Here is an 18,245-nt window from a genome sequence, read left to right as displayed (position 1 = left end):
ATTTTATTCTTTTTTCCATTTCTTGGCAGAGTGATGTCCCTTGTTGCATTTTGATTGTTATTTAACAAAATTTCTCTCAAAGAACGTAATTTCTATTTATCTAAGCCTAATTAGCCTTTAGACTATTTTTATGTCGGCTTTTATAGCCAGACAAGTAAGCCATTCGAACTGACTGATTAAATTCACGTCTTCCAGTTTTAGATTTTGTCTCATAGATTTTTACATACTTAATGTAGTCGGAGTACTGTTCGATTAAATAAAAGTAATGTTATCATGAAAATCAAGCACTTTTTAAAATGGCGGCCCCCGGAGTGGCGGTGAATGCCGGTAATTTTAATTTTAAATATATAATAAAAGTAAATAATGAGCTATATTGTATTGCTTTTACTAAATGAAATAAAATGAAATCGTTATTTAGATATTCAGAACAATTTGAAGCACATGTTGGTGAAATTTTCTTTGTTTTTGCAATATTTGTTTTCAAAACGAAAGAAAAAATACGCTAAAAAGCCAAAATCAAAAAGAATCAGTAAAATTAATAATAATATGAAAAAGGCAAAGCCTCAAAGCGAGCTCAATTTTCTTTTTCCGTAAGATAGTTAAAAATAATCATTTTTGTTTTACATTTTCCGTTTTAAATTGCCATTCGGTATTTTATACACTGCTTCCGTTTATTCTGGTTCCCTCTTTCTATCATGGTTCATATATAAGTGCGCAGGACACCAGTCTACGCTTCCGTTTTCAATCAGAGTACATCGGCTTTTATCGTTATCTTGTAATTCAAAAAGTTGTGATGTGTCCAATTCGGTACTTCGGAATTAAGTTTTCAAAACCATCACGTACCAGGTCCTTGCATTACCGAAAAGCTCACTTTGCGAGCCGGCCCTTTCGGGCCAGCGCGTCGAGCTTGCTATGAAAAAGGCGGCAATCTACTGGATTAGACCCCTATGTGTTTTTCAGTAGTAAAACTTGTATATAATACACTAAAGAAAACGGAATGAACCTAATATATACTCCTGGTTGAGACTCCGGGGTCTAATCCAGGATGTAAAGCCTCAAAGCGAGCTGGATTTACTTTTACCATGAAATAGTATAAAATTATTGTTCATTTTTATTTTACATTTTCCGTTTTAAAATCGTCATTCGGTATTTTATACACTTCCGTTTATTCTGGTTCCCTGTCCTCTTATGCTTCCCATACAAGTGCGCAGGACACCAGTCTACGCTTCCGTTTTCAATCAGAATACCTCGGCTTTTATCGTTATCTTGTAATTCGAAAAGTTGTGATCTGTCAATTTAGCGCCTCGGACGTAAGTTTTCAAAACCATCACTATATAGCAGGTATTGGCGTTACCGTAAAGCACGCTTTGCGAGCAGGCCCTTTGAGCCAGCTCTTCGAGCTCGCTATGAAAAAGGCAAAGCCTCAAATTGAGGTCAATTTACTTTTACCTTGAAATAGAATAAAATAAAATAATCGTTCATTTTTATTTTACATTTTCCATTTTAAAATTGTCATTCGGTATATTATACACTGCTTCCATTTATTCTGGTTCACTGTCTTATGATGGTTCCCATATAAGTGCACAGGACACCAGTCTACGCTTCCGTTTTCAATCAGAATACTTTGGCTTTTATCGTTATCTTGTAATTGAAAAGTTGCAATGTGTCAATTCAGTACTTTGGACGAGAGTTTTTAAAACCATCACTTTTAGCAGGTACTCGCGTTATTGAAAGCTCGCTAATAAAATAATTGAGAAATGAAGAAATTATACAGTAGTATTGAAAATGTTGTATGGCTCACTCAGTTTGTTCACAGACAACAGTGTCAAATAAAATTAAAAGAAAGTGAATCCGGATCAAATCTGTCCTAAAATCAGTCCTAAAACTAACTTGGCTTATGAGTCATCTCAGCCCTTTACCAACTCAGCATGTGTCAACAGTGATTTTTTTTTTAATTTATAAAACTGGCTTTCTGAAGGGGAAAATATAGCACAATAAATCAGTAAAGGGAAAATTAAATTCTAACAACTGAGAATTTCTATTCAATTTAACATGCATGGTACAAAGCAGAGGTTATCTATAGATGATATAAGTCAGATGCTGTTAAGTGAAGAATGTGCACAGAGCATTTTAAAGGGAATATGTACCTATTTTAGGGAAAACAGCCTTTATTCGGCTGTAAAATACAGTAAAAAAAATCACTGGTCAACCCGGCCCATAACGATATATTGTTGGTATTAAATGGTTACTTTTTTTTAATAACAGGCTGATTAAAATGCCCTATTGGTCTCTTATCACATAAAAATCATATTTCTTGAAAATGATTAATATAATGTATGTTTCTTTCTAACTTGTTTTGTTTATTAAGCATGATTATATATGATACAAGCATATGCTATTACCTTTATTCTATACTGGTTGGTGACCATCAACTGGACATTTTTCCACACAGATTACATAATTTTAAAGCTAAAAAAGCTAAATGCAATAATTTTAGACTATGACTTATTTATTAATTATTCTTTGTAGTTAATCTAAAAGTACCAATTTGGATTTTTACATTTTTACCCCCAATGTTTGTGGCAGAAAAAAAGTATTATGCCTTATGTCACAGATAGGTTTTATTTTGGAATTAAATTGCAATTTGCAAGAAACATCTGAATTTATTTTTGTTGATATATTTTTAGCTGCAAGAGTATGGAGTCCTTACAAAGATTTTCAAAATGTAGTGGAAGCAGCAATCCACAAGAGGCAGACAGATGCTATACATGACCTGGAGGTCATGTTGAAAAGACATAAAAATGACTTTTTAACTTTGCTGAAAAATATTGTAAGTAAGAGTAGAAAAATGGTAGCATTTGAAGATTTGATCCTGCCTTCTATCAAAGTTTCAATGTGTGCTATTACTGTTTTGAGTTGAAACTGATAAGTGAATACACATTTAATGGTTACACAATATTATGTTGGAAGTGTTTAATTTGTATAATTTTGAACTTTAATAAAAATGTATTAAACTTACCAGTAACATATTGACTTAAGGTATTAGCACCCTAATGCATTACCTCCGCTTTGAAGAGTATTCAAATAGGCTAGAACTACTGTTAATAACTACATTGAAAATGAGGGCCATGGGTTCAATCCCCAGAAGGGTCAACTTTTTTTTTCTTTCTTTTTTTCTTTTAACATTATTTATGTATCTCTCATGTCCCATTTGGAAAGAAAAAAGTGTTTAATTTTGATTTTTTAATATATATAGGTATTTATTGGCTAAATTATGCTAAATCTAGTAATAAATATGGTACCTGATATTTTCAAAGTGTAATATAATCAAAACTAGACGGTAAAAGTATTTCATATTTTACAAGATCAACCAATATACTTTTTTAAAAATTTAGGGAAACTTTGAAAACAGGCACTCATTGGGGTAAATTTTAAGAAATTTTTTAATTAGGCTCCCTAAGTAGAAAAATGGTCAGACACATGGTAAAAATTGGTGGGGTAGGGTAACATTTTTATACAGATTTCATAAATTTTAAGAAGAAACCATAATTTTGCTTATTTGGATTGTTAGCTGAATGGTACTATTTGTTTCTTACCAAAAATTAATGGGAAAACATTTTTCATTAAAATGTTATTGCAGATTATTTAAAGGTTCCTACTTTATAAAAAAGGGCCCTCATAACATCCTAGCTTGAGTTCAGAAAAGTGGCCATAACTTGATTTCCATACGGTAAACTTTGTTTAAATTTTGCATACAGGTGTACTTTAAGGTATACATCTGACTTATGATGTCAATTTTTTAGTTCCTGATAGTGCCCATTAGGGTCCTAATATTATACCTTAATCTTCTTTGAAATCGATGTCTATTTGAAAGTTTGAAACACATTTGCAAACTTACTATTTTATTTCAATAATAAAGGATTACTTGAAATAGATGGACATTTTCTAGCTGTGATATAAAGCATAAATGAGCCATGTCATGACAAAACCGACGTAATGCGTTTGCGACCAGCATAGATCCAGACAAGCCTGCGCATCCGCGCAATCTGATCAGGATCCATGCTGTTCGCTATCAGTTTCTCTACTTGTAATAGAGTTTGTAAGCGAACAGCATGGATCCTGATCAGACTGTGCGGAGGCGCAGGCTGGTCTGGATCCATGCCGGTCGCAAACCAATTATGTTGGTTTTGTCATGACACGGCTCAAATTTTCCTGACTTTCAGCCTAAGAATGCCACACATCGTGAAGCAGTAAAGAAGTCAAACACAGTTGGTTTACCAATCCATGGAGAGCAGAGAACACAGACTTTCCCAGACTCCTTTATTGAAGAGGCTATTATTATCAGTGATTTGTTTGATCTGAATGAGTTTGCTGCACTAGAACTGTTGATTGCTGGTAACACTATACTTTTGTATATGTTCAATGTTATAATTTTGGTTAAAATTAATAGATCAAATGTTTATACTTTATTTTATGACGATTGAACTGGAAATTGTCAAGAATTTGAAGAAGTCTTTGCTCCAGATAAATTTCAAGTTCATTTAATGATAACAAATGCTCCTTAAAAATCTTTGATAATGTTCAGCCAAGTAGTCTCATAACAACACAGAGATGTTTTATAATGTTTCAAGTTTGTAAACTTCTGCAGGATTTGTATATAAACATGAAGCTTTAAATAATTTGAACTGCAGGATGGTTTAGGAGGATGACATGGCATATTTGTTTGATATTTAATTGTTGTATTGATACATTTAGGTGAAGACAATCGGCCAGATTTTCCGGGTTTGACCCGGGGACTTGTAGCTGTGTTGCTGTATTATGATGGCCGTAGAAGTTTGGTCAATGCATTACGGACACTGCTTTTGGCACTGTCAGGAAGGACTTGGACTCTTGGTTTATCACCAGATCTCACATATCTTACCAATACTTATGTACAGAAGTTAGTAGAGGAGAATCTTACAAACAAAATTCTTGGTAACTATATGAATACATATTTCTTATTACAATAAACTATGTTACCCAAGAAAAAGTAAAGCTTATTATTTCATAAGCCCTTATAGAGTATAAGCTGAAAACTACCTCACCACCAAATCTAAATCTTATGAAATGTTTTTAAACACATAAACTGTAAAATTGTATTGTTCCAATGATATTATGAAAGATTTGAAATAGTTGTTACATACAGTGACACACATGAATATTGTATGTAAACAGAATGACATGTCCCTGATCATAATATAATGCTGCTGTTTTAAATCTAGGGTTTTAACGCTTAAAGGGACTCCACTGAGGTTAGCGCAAAAGCCTAAAAAATAACATTTTAATTTCTTACATAAATGAGCTGGGGCACTATATGCAAAGATAGTTAAGAAATATACTTTGAAATAAGTTAAAAGTCATATAAATGTATTTATGCTTTTCTTAGCCCGATTTGAGTGAAAAGCGTTTAAACGCTTTTCATTTTAGGTCATTTTTTACAATTTGAATAATTATTCTTGAAAAACAAAGTGCATGGATGATCTGAAATTTTGCACAAAGATTAGTGGTCTAAACCTTCATCAAATGGTACATTGATCTGGAAAAAATAATTTCAGTCCCATCATGTCAAAAAACCTCAGTGGAGTCCCTTTAAGCAACAATTTCATGCATGTGACATTCACTTTAAAGGAAATCCGAAATATACAAACATATCATTCATACAAATAAGAAGTATTCTTTGTTCAAAATTCAAAATGTTGTGTTATTTTTGCAGTAGACATATACATTTAGCTTTATACACTTTAAAGGAAAGGCTTTAATTGGTTACCATCAGACTTGTGAAAACAAATGTAATGAAACAGTATAATGAGTTGTTTTCTTAATGGATCATTCTGCTGACTTGATGCATTTGATTAGAATAGACCTGTTCATTTATATATCTTATTAATAATTACTCTGCTAATTTTTAGATGTGTTGAAAGGTATGAATGTGACAGCAGAACTTGATAAACTACAGAATAACAGAGCACTAGGACCTCCAAAACATAAAAAACAGGTACTCTAAATATTAGCGTATTATTACAGTTGTACATGTATTAGTAATAGTTCACCTTTATCTTTTATGTAATAGAGCATCATGAAGGAAAACTTTGATATATGTGTTATGATTTGTCATGTTTTTGTGTTTACTAATTCTAAATATTAATAATTGTTTGACATGAATTGACAAACATGTTGCTTGGGAACCAAATGTTTTTAAAGTTTTGATGATTTAAATTAATATCTTAAAATGGTCATCCATGATAAAAAGTATTCACATACCTTGTATCATGAGGACTTTACCAACATGGGTTTAAATTCTTTCTTTGATCATTAAAGACCCGTTGTTTACACATGTGCCCAAATGTGCCCTGTCGATTAATGACTGGAGTTGCAGTTAGGACCTGTCTTTTATCTGTCTGGATATTTACAATAACACTTTAAGTGTTTTTATGCCACCGCAGCATCTGCGATGCGGTGGCATATAGCGATTCACCTGTGTGTGTGTGTGTTTGTGTGTGTGTTTGTGTGTGTGTTATATAGATTATATAGTGAACTTAAAAAATCTTCTTGTGAAAAACCACTAGTCCAATTTCAACCAAACTTGGCAGGATTGTTCCTTGGGTGAAGGGCTTCCAAAGTTGTTCAAAGAATTTCATTCCATGCAGAAATCTGGTTGCCATGGCAACCAAAAGGAATTATAAGAATAAATTTAAAAAATCTTCTTGTAAAGACCCAAAAGGCCTAGAGCTTAGATATTTTGCATAAGGCATTGTCTGGTAGACCTCTAACAAGATTGTTCAAATTATAGCCCTGGGGTCAAAATTGGCCCCGCCCCGAGGGTCATTGATTTTCACTATGTACATATAGTAAAAACTTAAAATACCTTCTTGTAAAACCCAAAAGGCCTAGAGCTTAGATATTTTGCATAAGGCATCTTCTGGTAGACCCTTACCAAGATTGTTCAAATTATAGCCCTTGGGTCAAAATCGGCCCCGCCCCGGGGTCATTGAATTTCACTATATGTACATATAGTAAAAACTTAAAACACCTTCTTGTAAAGACCCAAAAGGCCTAGAGCTTATATATTTGCGTAAGGCATTGTCTGGTAGACCTCTACCAGATTGTTCAAATTATAGCCCTGGGGTCAAAATCGGCCCCGCCCCGGGGGTCATTGGTTTTCCTTATATGTATATAGTAAAAACTTATAGTAATAGTAAAAACTTCAAAAAAAATTCATCTAGCAATTGACAAATGCTAGAGGTTAGATATTTTGCATGAAACATTGTGTAGTAAACCTCTAGCAAGATTGTTCAAATTATAGCCCTGGGGTCAAAATTGCCCCCGCCCTTGGGGTCATTGATTTCAATATATACATATAGTAAAAAATAAATAAATCTTATTGTCTGAAGGTACAAGGCTTAGAGCTTTAATATTTGTTAAATTATATCATCTGAAGGTACTCAACAAAATTTATTCAAATTTTGCCTCTTTGTGTGTCAAAATTAGCCCCGCCCCCTGGTGGCCATAGGTTTTCCTTATATGTATATAGTACAAACTTAAAAAATCATCTTCTCTAAATTTACAAGGCTAGAGTTAAGATATTTTGCATGAAACATTGTGTAGTGAACCTCTGGCAAGATTGTTCAAATTATAGCCCTGGGGTCAAAATTGGTTCCGCCCCGGGGGTCATTGATTTTCATTATGTACATATAGTGAAAAAATAAAAAAATATTTTTGTCTGAAGGTACAAGGCATAGAGCTTTGATGTTTGATATATAATATCATTTATAGGTCCTCTACCAAAGTTGTTCAAAATTTTCCCCTGGTGTCAAAATTGGCCCTGCCGGAGGCAGTGATTCTCATTATGTACACATAGTAAAAACAGAAAATAAAACAAATGTTTTCTGAATGGGAGAAAGCTATAGCTTAGATATTTGACTTGAAATGTTGTTTGGTGGACCTGTATCAAAATTGTTTTGAATTAAACCCTTGGGTCAAAATTATGCCTTGCCCAAGGGGACAGTGACCTACTTTCTTGTCCTTTGATGTACAGCAATGACATTTTGACCATGTGCACAGTTTTAGTTGTAAAATTGAACTTTGATATCAGGTGACCTAGATTTTGATGATGTGACCTACTTTCTTGTCCTTTGGTGTACAGCTATGAAATTTGAACCATGCGGTGGCATAGCATTTTTATCAAATGCAATCTTGTTGTAACTTAAAAACCATATCTCTTTAATATCATTCTACCATTCTCTTTTACCTTGTTTTTGTTTAATATTTGAGCCGCGTCATGACAAAACCAACATAATGGGTTTGCGACCAGCATGGATCCAGACCAGCCTGCGCAGTCTGATCAGGATCCATGCTGTTCGCTTACAAACCCTATAACAAGTAGAGAAACTGATAGCAAACAGCATGGATCCTGATCAGACTGCGCGGATGCGCAGGCTGGTCTGGATCCATGCTGGTCGCAAACCCATTATGTTGGTTTTGTCATGGCACGGCTCATTTATATTGTGTTACATATATTCACACAGATACAGGATATGTATGAAGAGATTCAGGTGACATGTGCTGAGTGTTTGTTCTGCCTCTCGTGTCAGAAACCCCTCAGTAAGGAAGACACAATACAGCTTATCTCCTACCTGAAGAACGATAACTCCCTGCAGGCCAACGGTTCTGTGTCATCAGTTACTCTTAGTCTACTAATGGCTTTACTCTATTGTTTTGATGTCTCTGTACTAGAGAGAGAGGATGCTGAAGGTTTGTAGGTCTCTTTAAGTAAATCATATACAGCAAAACTTTTCGTCAAAAGAAAATTGAAATTTTCTCATATTCAGTAGTTCAAAACAAGTATGTTACACTGCGAAATTTGTGAATATTTCGAAACATGCTGTTGGCATAAATTTCTTAGGGATGCAGGTCTAACTAGCAAAGGTTTTAAGTTATACTGTTAGATAAAATATTTGTAATGATATGTCTTGAGGGGCTTCAAGAATTGCAAAACAAGTCTTACTTATTGTAGAGAATTTATCTAATTAACTGTTTGTAGAGAAGAAGGGCATAACCCATTATCTGTGTATTTTGACATTGAATGATTGGAGAATGGCGTAAAATGTTTATAAATTAATATATTTCTCTTGCAGAAATCACAGGTTCTATGCCTGTATTCAGTGATCCTAGCTACATTAGTGATGTACACAAGGAGCTGAGAGATGGTGGGGACTGGAAGATACCGGGTCTGAAAGCTATTGTCCAGTTTGCATGGGGTGTCATGTTAAGACAATTATCTCAATATCCACTAGCAGCTGGTGAGTATTTTCCATGCTAGTAGATTAGTATGCGTATTGCCTTTGATGCCCTTGAAAATAGAAATGGCTACTATGTTTGCTCATATATTAGACAAGTTGCTAATAATTCTTAAATAAGACTCACTAGGTGTATATTACAGTCCATGAAATTGAAGACTGAAAACTAGTCCTATATATTGGCAGATACATGTTGATAGACTAAACTGATTACTATCATCCTCTTCCCTCACAAACATGCATTTGTTATTATGCCCCCACAATGTGGGAGCATATAGCGTTGCACTTGTCCGGCCGTCCGGCCGTCAATCCGTCCGTCCCGAAATCTTGTGAACGCAACTCCTCTTAAACCAGATAGCAGATTTTGCTTAAACTTACAGGGATGAACAACCTTAATGTGTAGATGGTAGTAAAGGAAGGAATTTTCGCTGCGACCAAATTTAAGAGAATTTAACAGAATTATGGCCCTTTGTTGATTTTTTCACTAGATACTATGTAGAAATTTTGGGAACGCAACTCCTCTTAAACCGGATGGCAGATTTGCTTAAACTTACAGGGATGAACAACCTTAATGTGTAGATGGTAGTAAAGGAAGGATTTTTTGCTGCGACCAAATTTAACAGAATTATGGCCCTTTGTTGATTTTTTCACTATCAGGGTTCCCACGCTGTCTGGGAAAACGGGAAATGTCCGTGAATTTGGAAACAGGAGCTCCCGGCCTTGAAAAGTTCGGGAATAAGTGTTGATAAATAAAAAAGTCCGGGAAGGTACGGGAATTAGTCTGGTAAAGGGGAGGTAAATCAAACAACCAAAATGGCGGTCTTAGCACAGTATATTGACTTCCGCATCATGGATGTTGATGATTTTTCTATTTACAAGTGTTTTGGGAGGCCAAATTTGACATTTATGAGATTTAACATTTATTTTCTTGTTACTACTGGCATGGGAGCAGTTCCCGTACAAAAATCATAGTTACTTAATCATTATTTTTTATTACGCTCACTCACCAATATTTGAATGTTACACATCAATATTCGGCTCGTCACACAAATCATGGAAATTCCATCATGTTCTAAACATAGAATAACCCTTACTTATGAGGCCTCATATGGGGTACCGAAATTATCCATTATTTTGTATGAAGAGAAGTAGTTCCCGTACATAAAATCTAACCCATTATAATTATACAATTTTATTATATCAGACCTATTTTTCATTTACAATTGTTGAACAGACCATTATATATATCTAAGAGATAAATACAGTAAAAACTCGCTAATGAGACCAATGATGGGACTTTACAAATCTGGTCTTAATAGCGGGTTGGTCTCATTAATGAGTTTGGTCAAACAGAAAACCAGGCAATATATTAAGGGATACCATGTACTGTACACAGGTTTAATTCTGGGCTAACCTATTTCAAATGAGAAGATATAAAGCATACACTATTATTTTTTTATTTTCATTTATTTTCTTTTACTTTTTAACATTATAAAATTTTTAAACTTCTTTACAGTATGAATGTCTTTAAAGACAAACATATTTTTACATTCTTGTTAAAAGAACGATACGACTTACTCAATTAAATCACCATTTTACTACAAAGCACAACGACAATTAACCTTTAATTATTTTCACAGTTTTCATCGCCGATAACTACTTCAAAACCTAATTGTATCATGTTTATGTTTGTTTAAAATTATGGAACGAAAGAGATAATGATAGCAGCAACACCTCTAAAAAACTTGTTGAAAGTTTTCTGTTCAATATTTTGTTGTTTTAATCCTCCAGTTATGACATAAAAGGTGTGAAATTAAGAAATTATCGACAATATTATTGATCATTTCCGGGTTTGATACAAAGTAACCTTGACCTCTGCCGTAAATTGGATGTCGTTAAATGTCGTAAAACTAGGACAACTGTTGTTTACATCACGTGTCAAAAAGATTTCAGCAATATACATACATTTCAATATCAAGTTGAGAAAGTGCCCGCGGTCGTATTTATGGGTTTCCAAATGTACAGTATTTACGAAATGGGACTGAATTTACTGGTCGTATTACGGAATAACGGGGTGGTCTCAAAATCGGGGTTAGCGACCATTACAATAAAGAATAAAAAAATCGGGTCTTTAAAAATCGTTCGTATTAGCGGGTTGGTCTCGTAAACGGGGTGGTCGTAAAGCGGGTTTTTACTGTAGATGTAATTCAGGAAATAGAGCGTAGACTAAACGCGGGTATCTATTACCCGGTACCGTTACCCCAACGCATTCATATGCAGTGACATGCTTGTATGCATGATATTTTACGCATTAAAGCCATAAAATTATTATTTATAGTAATATTGGTCAACATTATGATAATTAAACAATTTTTCATCGCATTGCCTATTTATTTGTAAACAGGTGGTATTAGTGGAAAACCCTTTAACAAGTCTCACGTTAAAGTATTTTTGCGCATGCGCGCAAGGACGGAATCCCCCAGAGAAAACAAGTACATGTTTTGACGACGCATAGGTGAAAGTGATTTAAAATGAGACTTTATATACGTACTGAGGAACTGACACTTAGATTTTGTCTCGTTTATGTATCTGCTTGATTTGAAATGAATTTTTGAAGAATGCAAGTAAAAATCAAGTGTTTAAATGAAAAATACGGGTACTGCATCTGTACGGGAACTGCTCGCATGCCAGTATGGCGGTTTTGTTTGGAAAATCTAATAACACAGTCACAAATCAACCTCAAGTTTGCTTGATTGGCCCTTGCTAAGATGGAAGCTCACAGGTCTGGTTGTTTCCTTGGTCAATTTTTTTATCCTAATTGCTCACAACCATGCTAAAAGCCAAAGGTTAATCAATATAAAATAAACAATAGTATTGCATACATGAACTATTGTCAAGGCAGAGCTCAGCCTATTTACCACTCCATACTGTATTCCTAGAAAAGATTTCGCGCATTTTAAGTTAGCGCTTTTCGCGGTAGGCATCATTTCGCGCATTTTTATAGCCGCGAATATGTCACTTATAACAAATCCGCGAACATTTCTAGCTTCATCCAAATAAAAACATCAACATGCAGAATATTTATTGTAATTTACTCACACAAAAAACATATAAACACAGGTGCTATCGAATGTGTAAAGAATTATGTAAAGTTCTGTGACGTCACACAACTACGTGTATACAGTATACATACGGGGGTTTAATATGCAATGACAAAATTAATGCACAAAACATGATTTATATACACATGCACAAGCACGAATGACAATCATTATCAGTTACAGTGAGTTGATTTACTCTTTAGAAAGCATCCCAGAACGGTACCAGCCACATTTAATCAAGTCTTTTCTCTGTTTGATTTTTTCGAAGGCATTCATCATCCATTTAGCGTGTACTGGTTTAATAGTTGACAGTTTTAAGTCTATATTAAGTTTTTCAACATCAGTGCCCTTATCAAGCTGTCGCTGCACTATATCCGCATACCAGAGCGTGAACTCTTTTTTTACTTCATCTTTGACTTGAGCATTTCCAGACAAATCGAGAGGCTGTAGTTCACCTGTGCAGCCACCCGGTATAAACACACACTTAAAGTTAGATTGTTCTAGCTTTTGTAAGAAGGCATCAACGCGGTGTGCAGCGAAACAGTCAAAAATCAGCAATGCGGGGTGTTTAAGAGCAAGATCAAGAGATTCTCGAGTTTCGTTAATGTAAGGGGACAACACTTTGTCAACGAAGCGAATCATTGAATGCTCATTTGACCAGTGATTTTCCGTATGAAAAATATCCCAGTCTTTAGGAAACTGTATACTGGGATGGCATTGATCTGTTTTCCCTTGATAAAGAAGTTGTGGGGGTAGAAGTGTGCCGCTCATAGTACATGACAAAAGTGCAGTTATCTGCCTTTTATCCTCAAGGCCAGTTATAGATACCTGTTTGGACCCTGAAAAGAAAATTGTCAATTATTAGTAATTATCATGCTTATTGTCGTTATTCGCTAGTTACAGCGTATACAATAGCATTTACAGTTTGCGTACATTGAATGACTTGGATTTTATTTGCTTGGATTAGGTGTAGGTGTAATCCTTTGTTAAAAGTACAATAGCGATCAAGTGCCACATTGATAAACAGCGGTTATGTTGTTATAATGAAAGCGATATTACAGTAGCATGACATAACAGTTATATAAATCCAGACGTCTGGAACGAAAAAAAAACGGTTAATTTTCTGCTACTTTTAATGTAAATCATGAATTGCATGAATTGTTAAATCTTTAATGTGACATACATAAATGGAAAATATGCTTTACTACATGCGCATATACAGGGGTGGAGACCGGGAATAATTTATTAGTCCCCTACCGGTTTACCGGAGGGGACTTTAGGTTTACCCTCCGTCCGTCTGTCCGTCCGTCTGTCTGTCCTTCAGTCCGTCCGTCCGTAAAACTGGATCCCGCGATAACTTGAAAAGTACTGAAAATATTTTTATGAAACTTGGTATATGGATAGATGGCAGTATGGAGATTATGCACGTCTTTTTCTTTTCTTCCTATGTTGAAAATTCTGGTTGCTATGGCAACAAATAGGCTGAAAATATGGCAAATTTTACACATAAACTGGATCCTGTGATAACGTCAAAAGTACTGGAAATATTTTTATGAAACTTTACATATGGGTAGATGGCAGTCTTGAGATTATGCACGTCTTTTTCTTTTCTTCCTATGTTGAAAATTCTGGTTGCTATGGCAACAAATAGGCTGAAAATATGGCAAATTTTACACATAAACTCGATCCAGTGATAACGCAAAAAGTACTGGAAATATTTTTATGAAACTTGACATATGGGTAGATGGCAGTCTTGAAATTATGCACGTTTTTTTCTTTTCTTCCTATGTTGAAAATTCTGGTTGCTATGGCAACACATAGACTGAAAATATGGCAAATTTTACACATAAACTGAAACCAGTGATAACTAAAAAAGTACTGGAAATATTTTTATGAAACTTGACATATGGGTAGATAGCAGACCTGGGGTAATCATTAACTGTAATCATTGATTTTGTAATTTATTACATGATTACACTGTAATCATCATGTAATTGATTACCTTGCCCAAAATTGATTACATTAATTGTAATTAATCAATTACAGCTTAAATTCAGTCAGTAATTATGATTACATTTTGATTGACATTGATTACTTTCAGATTTAAAAGGAAACTATTTAAGTTCAAAGGATGCCTTTATTTTACATTATACAATTTAACTTTTGTGTTTTAGTTATACAGTAAAAATCCTCAATTAGACTGATAAAAGTGAACATTGTTATCATTTCTTACATACTTTAAGACCATGGTCTACTTTAGTCATTTTGTATGAATAAACAATATGTTTATTTATATGTATCTACAAATACATTATAAAAGAAACTATCAAAGAATGCTTTGATATTTAATCTGATAAAAGGAAAACATAGTTCTGGAGAAATTAAACGTTAATTTTACAGTATCACTTATTATATGATGTACATAAATCAAATGAAATTTTAAATTTTCAAAAAATAAATGTGCTGAAAGCAACAATGTACCACTCTAAAATTGACCTTCTCACCTAATTTCATACAATAACCCAATAACAGTTTTTCACACCTTGTGAAATCAAGTGTCATGCTGAAAGAGCATTCAAGCAGATCATAACAACAAATTTAAGATCTAGATAGGTGTTGACTTCAATATCAGTGGCCTCAATAGTCACATTAAAATTAAAACAAAAAAATGGGACTGACTAATAATGGTGGTCTTAAAAGTGAATAAGCAGGGGGTTAAATCTGGATCATGAAACCATTGACTTAAAGAATCTTTTTAAAAATGGTCTTAATAGCAGGATGGTCTTAATTCTGGGGTGGTTTAATGTACATTCAATGTAATCAATTATCAATCAATTACTCTCTTAAAAGTAATTGTAATTCAATTGATTACAGAGGCAAATGTGAGTAATCAATCTTAATCAATTACAATAAAATCTGAAAGTAATTGTAATTTAATCAATTACTGATCAATGTAATCATCCCCAGGTCTGGTAGATAGCAGTCTTGAGATTATGCATGCCTTATCTGTTCTTCCTATTTTGAAAAAATATCAGTTGCCTTGGCAACAAATAGGCTTAAAACATGGCAAATATAACAGTATTTGTGATTAGTCAAAAAGAGCTGAACATTTTTATGAAATTGCATCTTTAATTCAAGAGTTATCTCCTCTTTAAGAATTTTGCTTTTAAAATGGTATATTTTGGTAACAGGGATGTTTCAAATATTAACTTTAGAGTGTCTTTCAGTCTGTCTGTTTGTCTGTCTGTTCATAAAAACTGTATCCTGTGATTACTTTTAAAGAACTTTTCCAACAAATTTTTTTAAAATAGAGAAAAATTGAAACATTAGTGAATGGCCAATGGCCCTTCAGAATGTTGATAGGGTTCTAACCGGTAGGGGACTTATGGATTGCTTGCAATACTATGATAATTGCTTGTTTTAATATTATTTTTTTCATGTTTGAAGAACAAATACATGTAGGCTTATACCGTACCTTGTTCAGCCATTGTCCAATTGCCACATGGTATAATGCTGATATTTGTTTGGTCGAAATTGATGACCAATTCCTCAGGTATTGAGAATTTGTCTCTGACATCTTGTACCCTGGTCAAAAAGTCAACTTTTTGCTGGTCAAAATCAAATGGCAATTTTCTTGCAGCCTTCGTGCCCTTTCTACGGACAAACCCAATACGTCTCATGAATGACTCTGCCCATGATCTGTTCAAATTTATATGGCCACCAAATTCCTCAAGAATGAATTTATTTTTAGACATCAAAATTCCACGTGCACTGGCAATAACAATCTGCCGATTTACAATTGAACCCGAGTCTCGTAATTTCTTAACATAGTCTACAACATCATCATCATATTTTCCCAGTAATTTAGGCCTACCAAGATTGTCACATTTCGGTAATTTAGTTACAGTTTTTTCTGGAGTCTGAGTGGTTTTTTGTTTATACGCTTTTTTGATTGATCTCACAGTACTCTCATTCATGGGTTTGTCAAGTTTCAGTTTTTAGCTCACCTGTCACAAAGTGACAGGGTCAGCTTTTGTGATCGCTTTTCGTCCGGCGTCCGTCCGTCCGTCCGTCCGGCGTCCGGCCGTAAACTTTTACTTTAAATGACATCTCCTCATAAACCACTAAGCCAATTTCATCCAAACTTCACAGGAATGTTCCTTTGGTGGTCACCTTTAAAAATTGTTCAAAGAATTTAATTCCATGCAGAACTCTGGTTGCCATGGCAACCAAAATAAATTTTTTTAAATATCTTCTTTTAAAAAACCATAAGAGCTAGAACTTAGATATTTGGCATGAAACATCTTCTAGTGATTGTCTACCAAGTTTGTTCAAATAAAAGCCCTGGGGTCAAAATTGGCCCCGCCCCGGGGGGTCATTGATTTTCCCTATATGCATATAGTAAAAACTTAAAAAATCTTCTTTTAAAGAACCCAAAGAGCTAGAGCTAAGATATTTAGCATGAAACATGTTCTAATGGGTGTCTACCAAGTTTGTTCAAATAAAAGCCCTTGGGTCAAAATTGGCCCCGCCCCAGGGAGTCATTGATTTTCCCTATATGCATATAGTAAAAACTTAAAAAATCTTCTTTTAAAGAACTCAAAGAGCTAGAGCTAAGATATTTAGCATGAAACATGTTCTAATAAGTGTCTACCAAGTTTGTTCAAATAAAAGCCCTTGGGTCAAAATTGGCCCCGCCCCGGGGGGTCATTGATTTTCCCTATATGCATATAGTAAAAAATTAAAAAATCTTCTTTTAAAGAACTCAAAGAGCTATGGCTAAGATATTGAGCATGAAACATGTTCTAATGGGTGTCTACCAAGTTTGTTCAAATAAAAGCCCTGGGGTCAAAATTGGCCCCGCCCCAGGGGGTCATTGATTTTCCCTATATGCATATAGTAAAAACTTAAAAAATCTTCTTTTAAAGAACTCAAAGAGCTATGGCTAAGATATTGAGCATGAAACATGTTCTAATGGGTGTCTACCAAGTTTGTTCAAATAAAAGCCCTGGGGTCAAAATTGGCCCCGCCCCAGGGGGTCATTGATTTTCCCTATATGCATATAGTAAAAACTTAAAAAATCTTCTTTGAAAAAACCCAAATAGCTAGAGTTAAGATATTAAGCATGAAACATCTTTTAGTGAGTGTCTACAAAGTTTGTCCAAATAAAAGACCTGGGGTCAAAATTGGCCCCGCCCCGGGGGTCATTGATTTTCTTTATATGTGTATAGCAAAACTTAAAATCTTCTTTGAAAAAACCCAAATAGCTAGAGTTTAGATATTAAGCATGAAACATCTTCTAGTAAGTGTCTACAAAGTTTGTTCAAATAAAAGCCCTGGGGTCAAAACTGGCCCGGCCCCAGGGGTGTCATTGTTTTAACTATATGTGTATAGTAAAAACTTAAAAAAATCTTCTTTTAAAAAGCCCAATGAGCTAGAGCTTAGATGTTTAGCATGAAACATCTTCTTATGGGTGTAATACCAAGTTTGTGCAAATAAAAGCCCTTGGGTTAAATAAGCCCTGCAACGTTGGGGGGGGAGGTGGGTGGGTGGGGTTTGGGGGGCCTATATACAGGGTGAGCGACCTCAGGGCCATCATGGCCCTCTTGTTTAGTAAAGTATCGAACTGCATTAGCATTTCCGTGTAATGTTGCATATTTCCCGATCTCCGCCCGTGTTTCCTCATCATAGTTCGCATAGTTCCCCCTTTTACGTTTAATGCCTTTTTAGCTCACCTGAGCATGCTCAGGGTGAGCTTTTAGGATCGATGATTGTCCGTCGTCCGTCCGTCCGTCGTCCGTTCACATTT

The 18,245-nt window shown here is 34.6% G+C and overlaps 1 protein-coding gene across 1 annotated transcript in view; it reads left to right on the top strand.

The window, feature by feature from the left end:
- Positions 1–249: 249 nt before the first annotated feature.
- Positions 250–18,245, top strand: part of LOC132729634 (nuclear pore complex protein Nup205-like) — a gene marked incomplete at its 3' end in the record, with an annotated part of 35,030 nt that continues 17,034 nt past the window's right edge. The window contains 7 exon segments of the mRNA XM_060715440.1: positions 250–327; positions 2,688–2,830; positions 4,224–4,395; positions 4,756–4,974; positions 5,949–6,034; positions 8,565–8,790; positions 9,174–9,338. Coding sequence (XP_060571423.1) covers positions 297–327; positions 2,688–2,830; positions 4,224–4,395; positions 4,756–4,974; positions 5,949–6,034; positions 8,565–8,790; positions 9,174–9,338 — 1,042 coding nt within the window.

This window comes from Ruditapes philippinarum, unplaced genomic scaffold, assembly GCF_026571515.1.
Source record: "Ruditapes philippinarum isolate M1 unplaced genomic scaffold, ASM2657151v2 ctg9395_1_1_1_1, whole genome shotgun sequence".
Taxonomy (NCBI): domain Eukaryota; kingdom Metazoa; phylum Mollusca; class Bivalvia; order Venerida; family Veneridae; genus Ruditapes; species Ruditapes philippinarum.
This window is presented reverse-complemented; position numbering and strand designations above follow the sequence as displayed.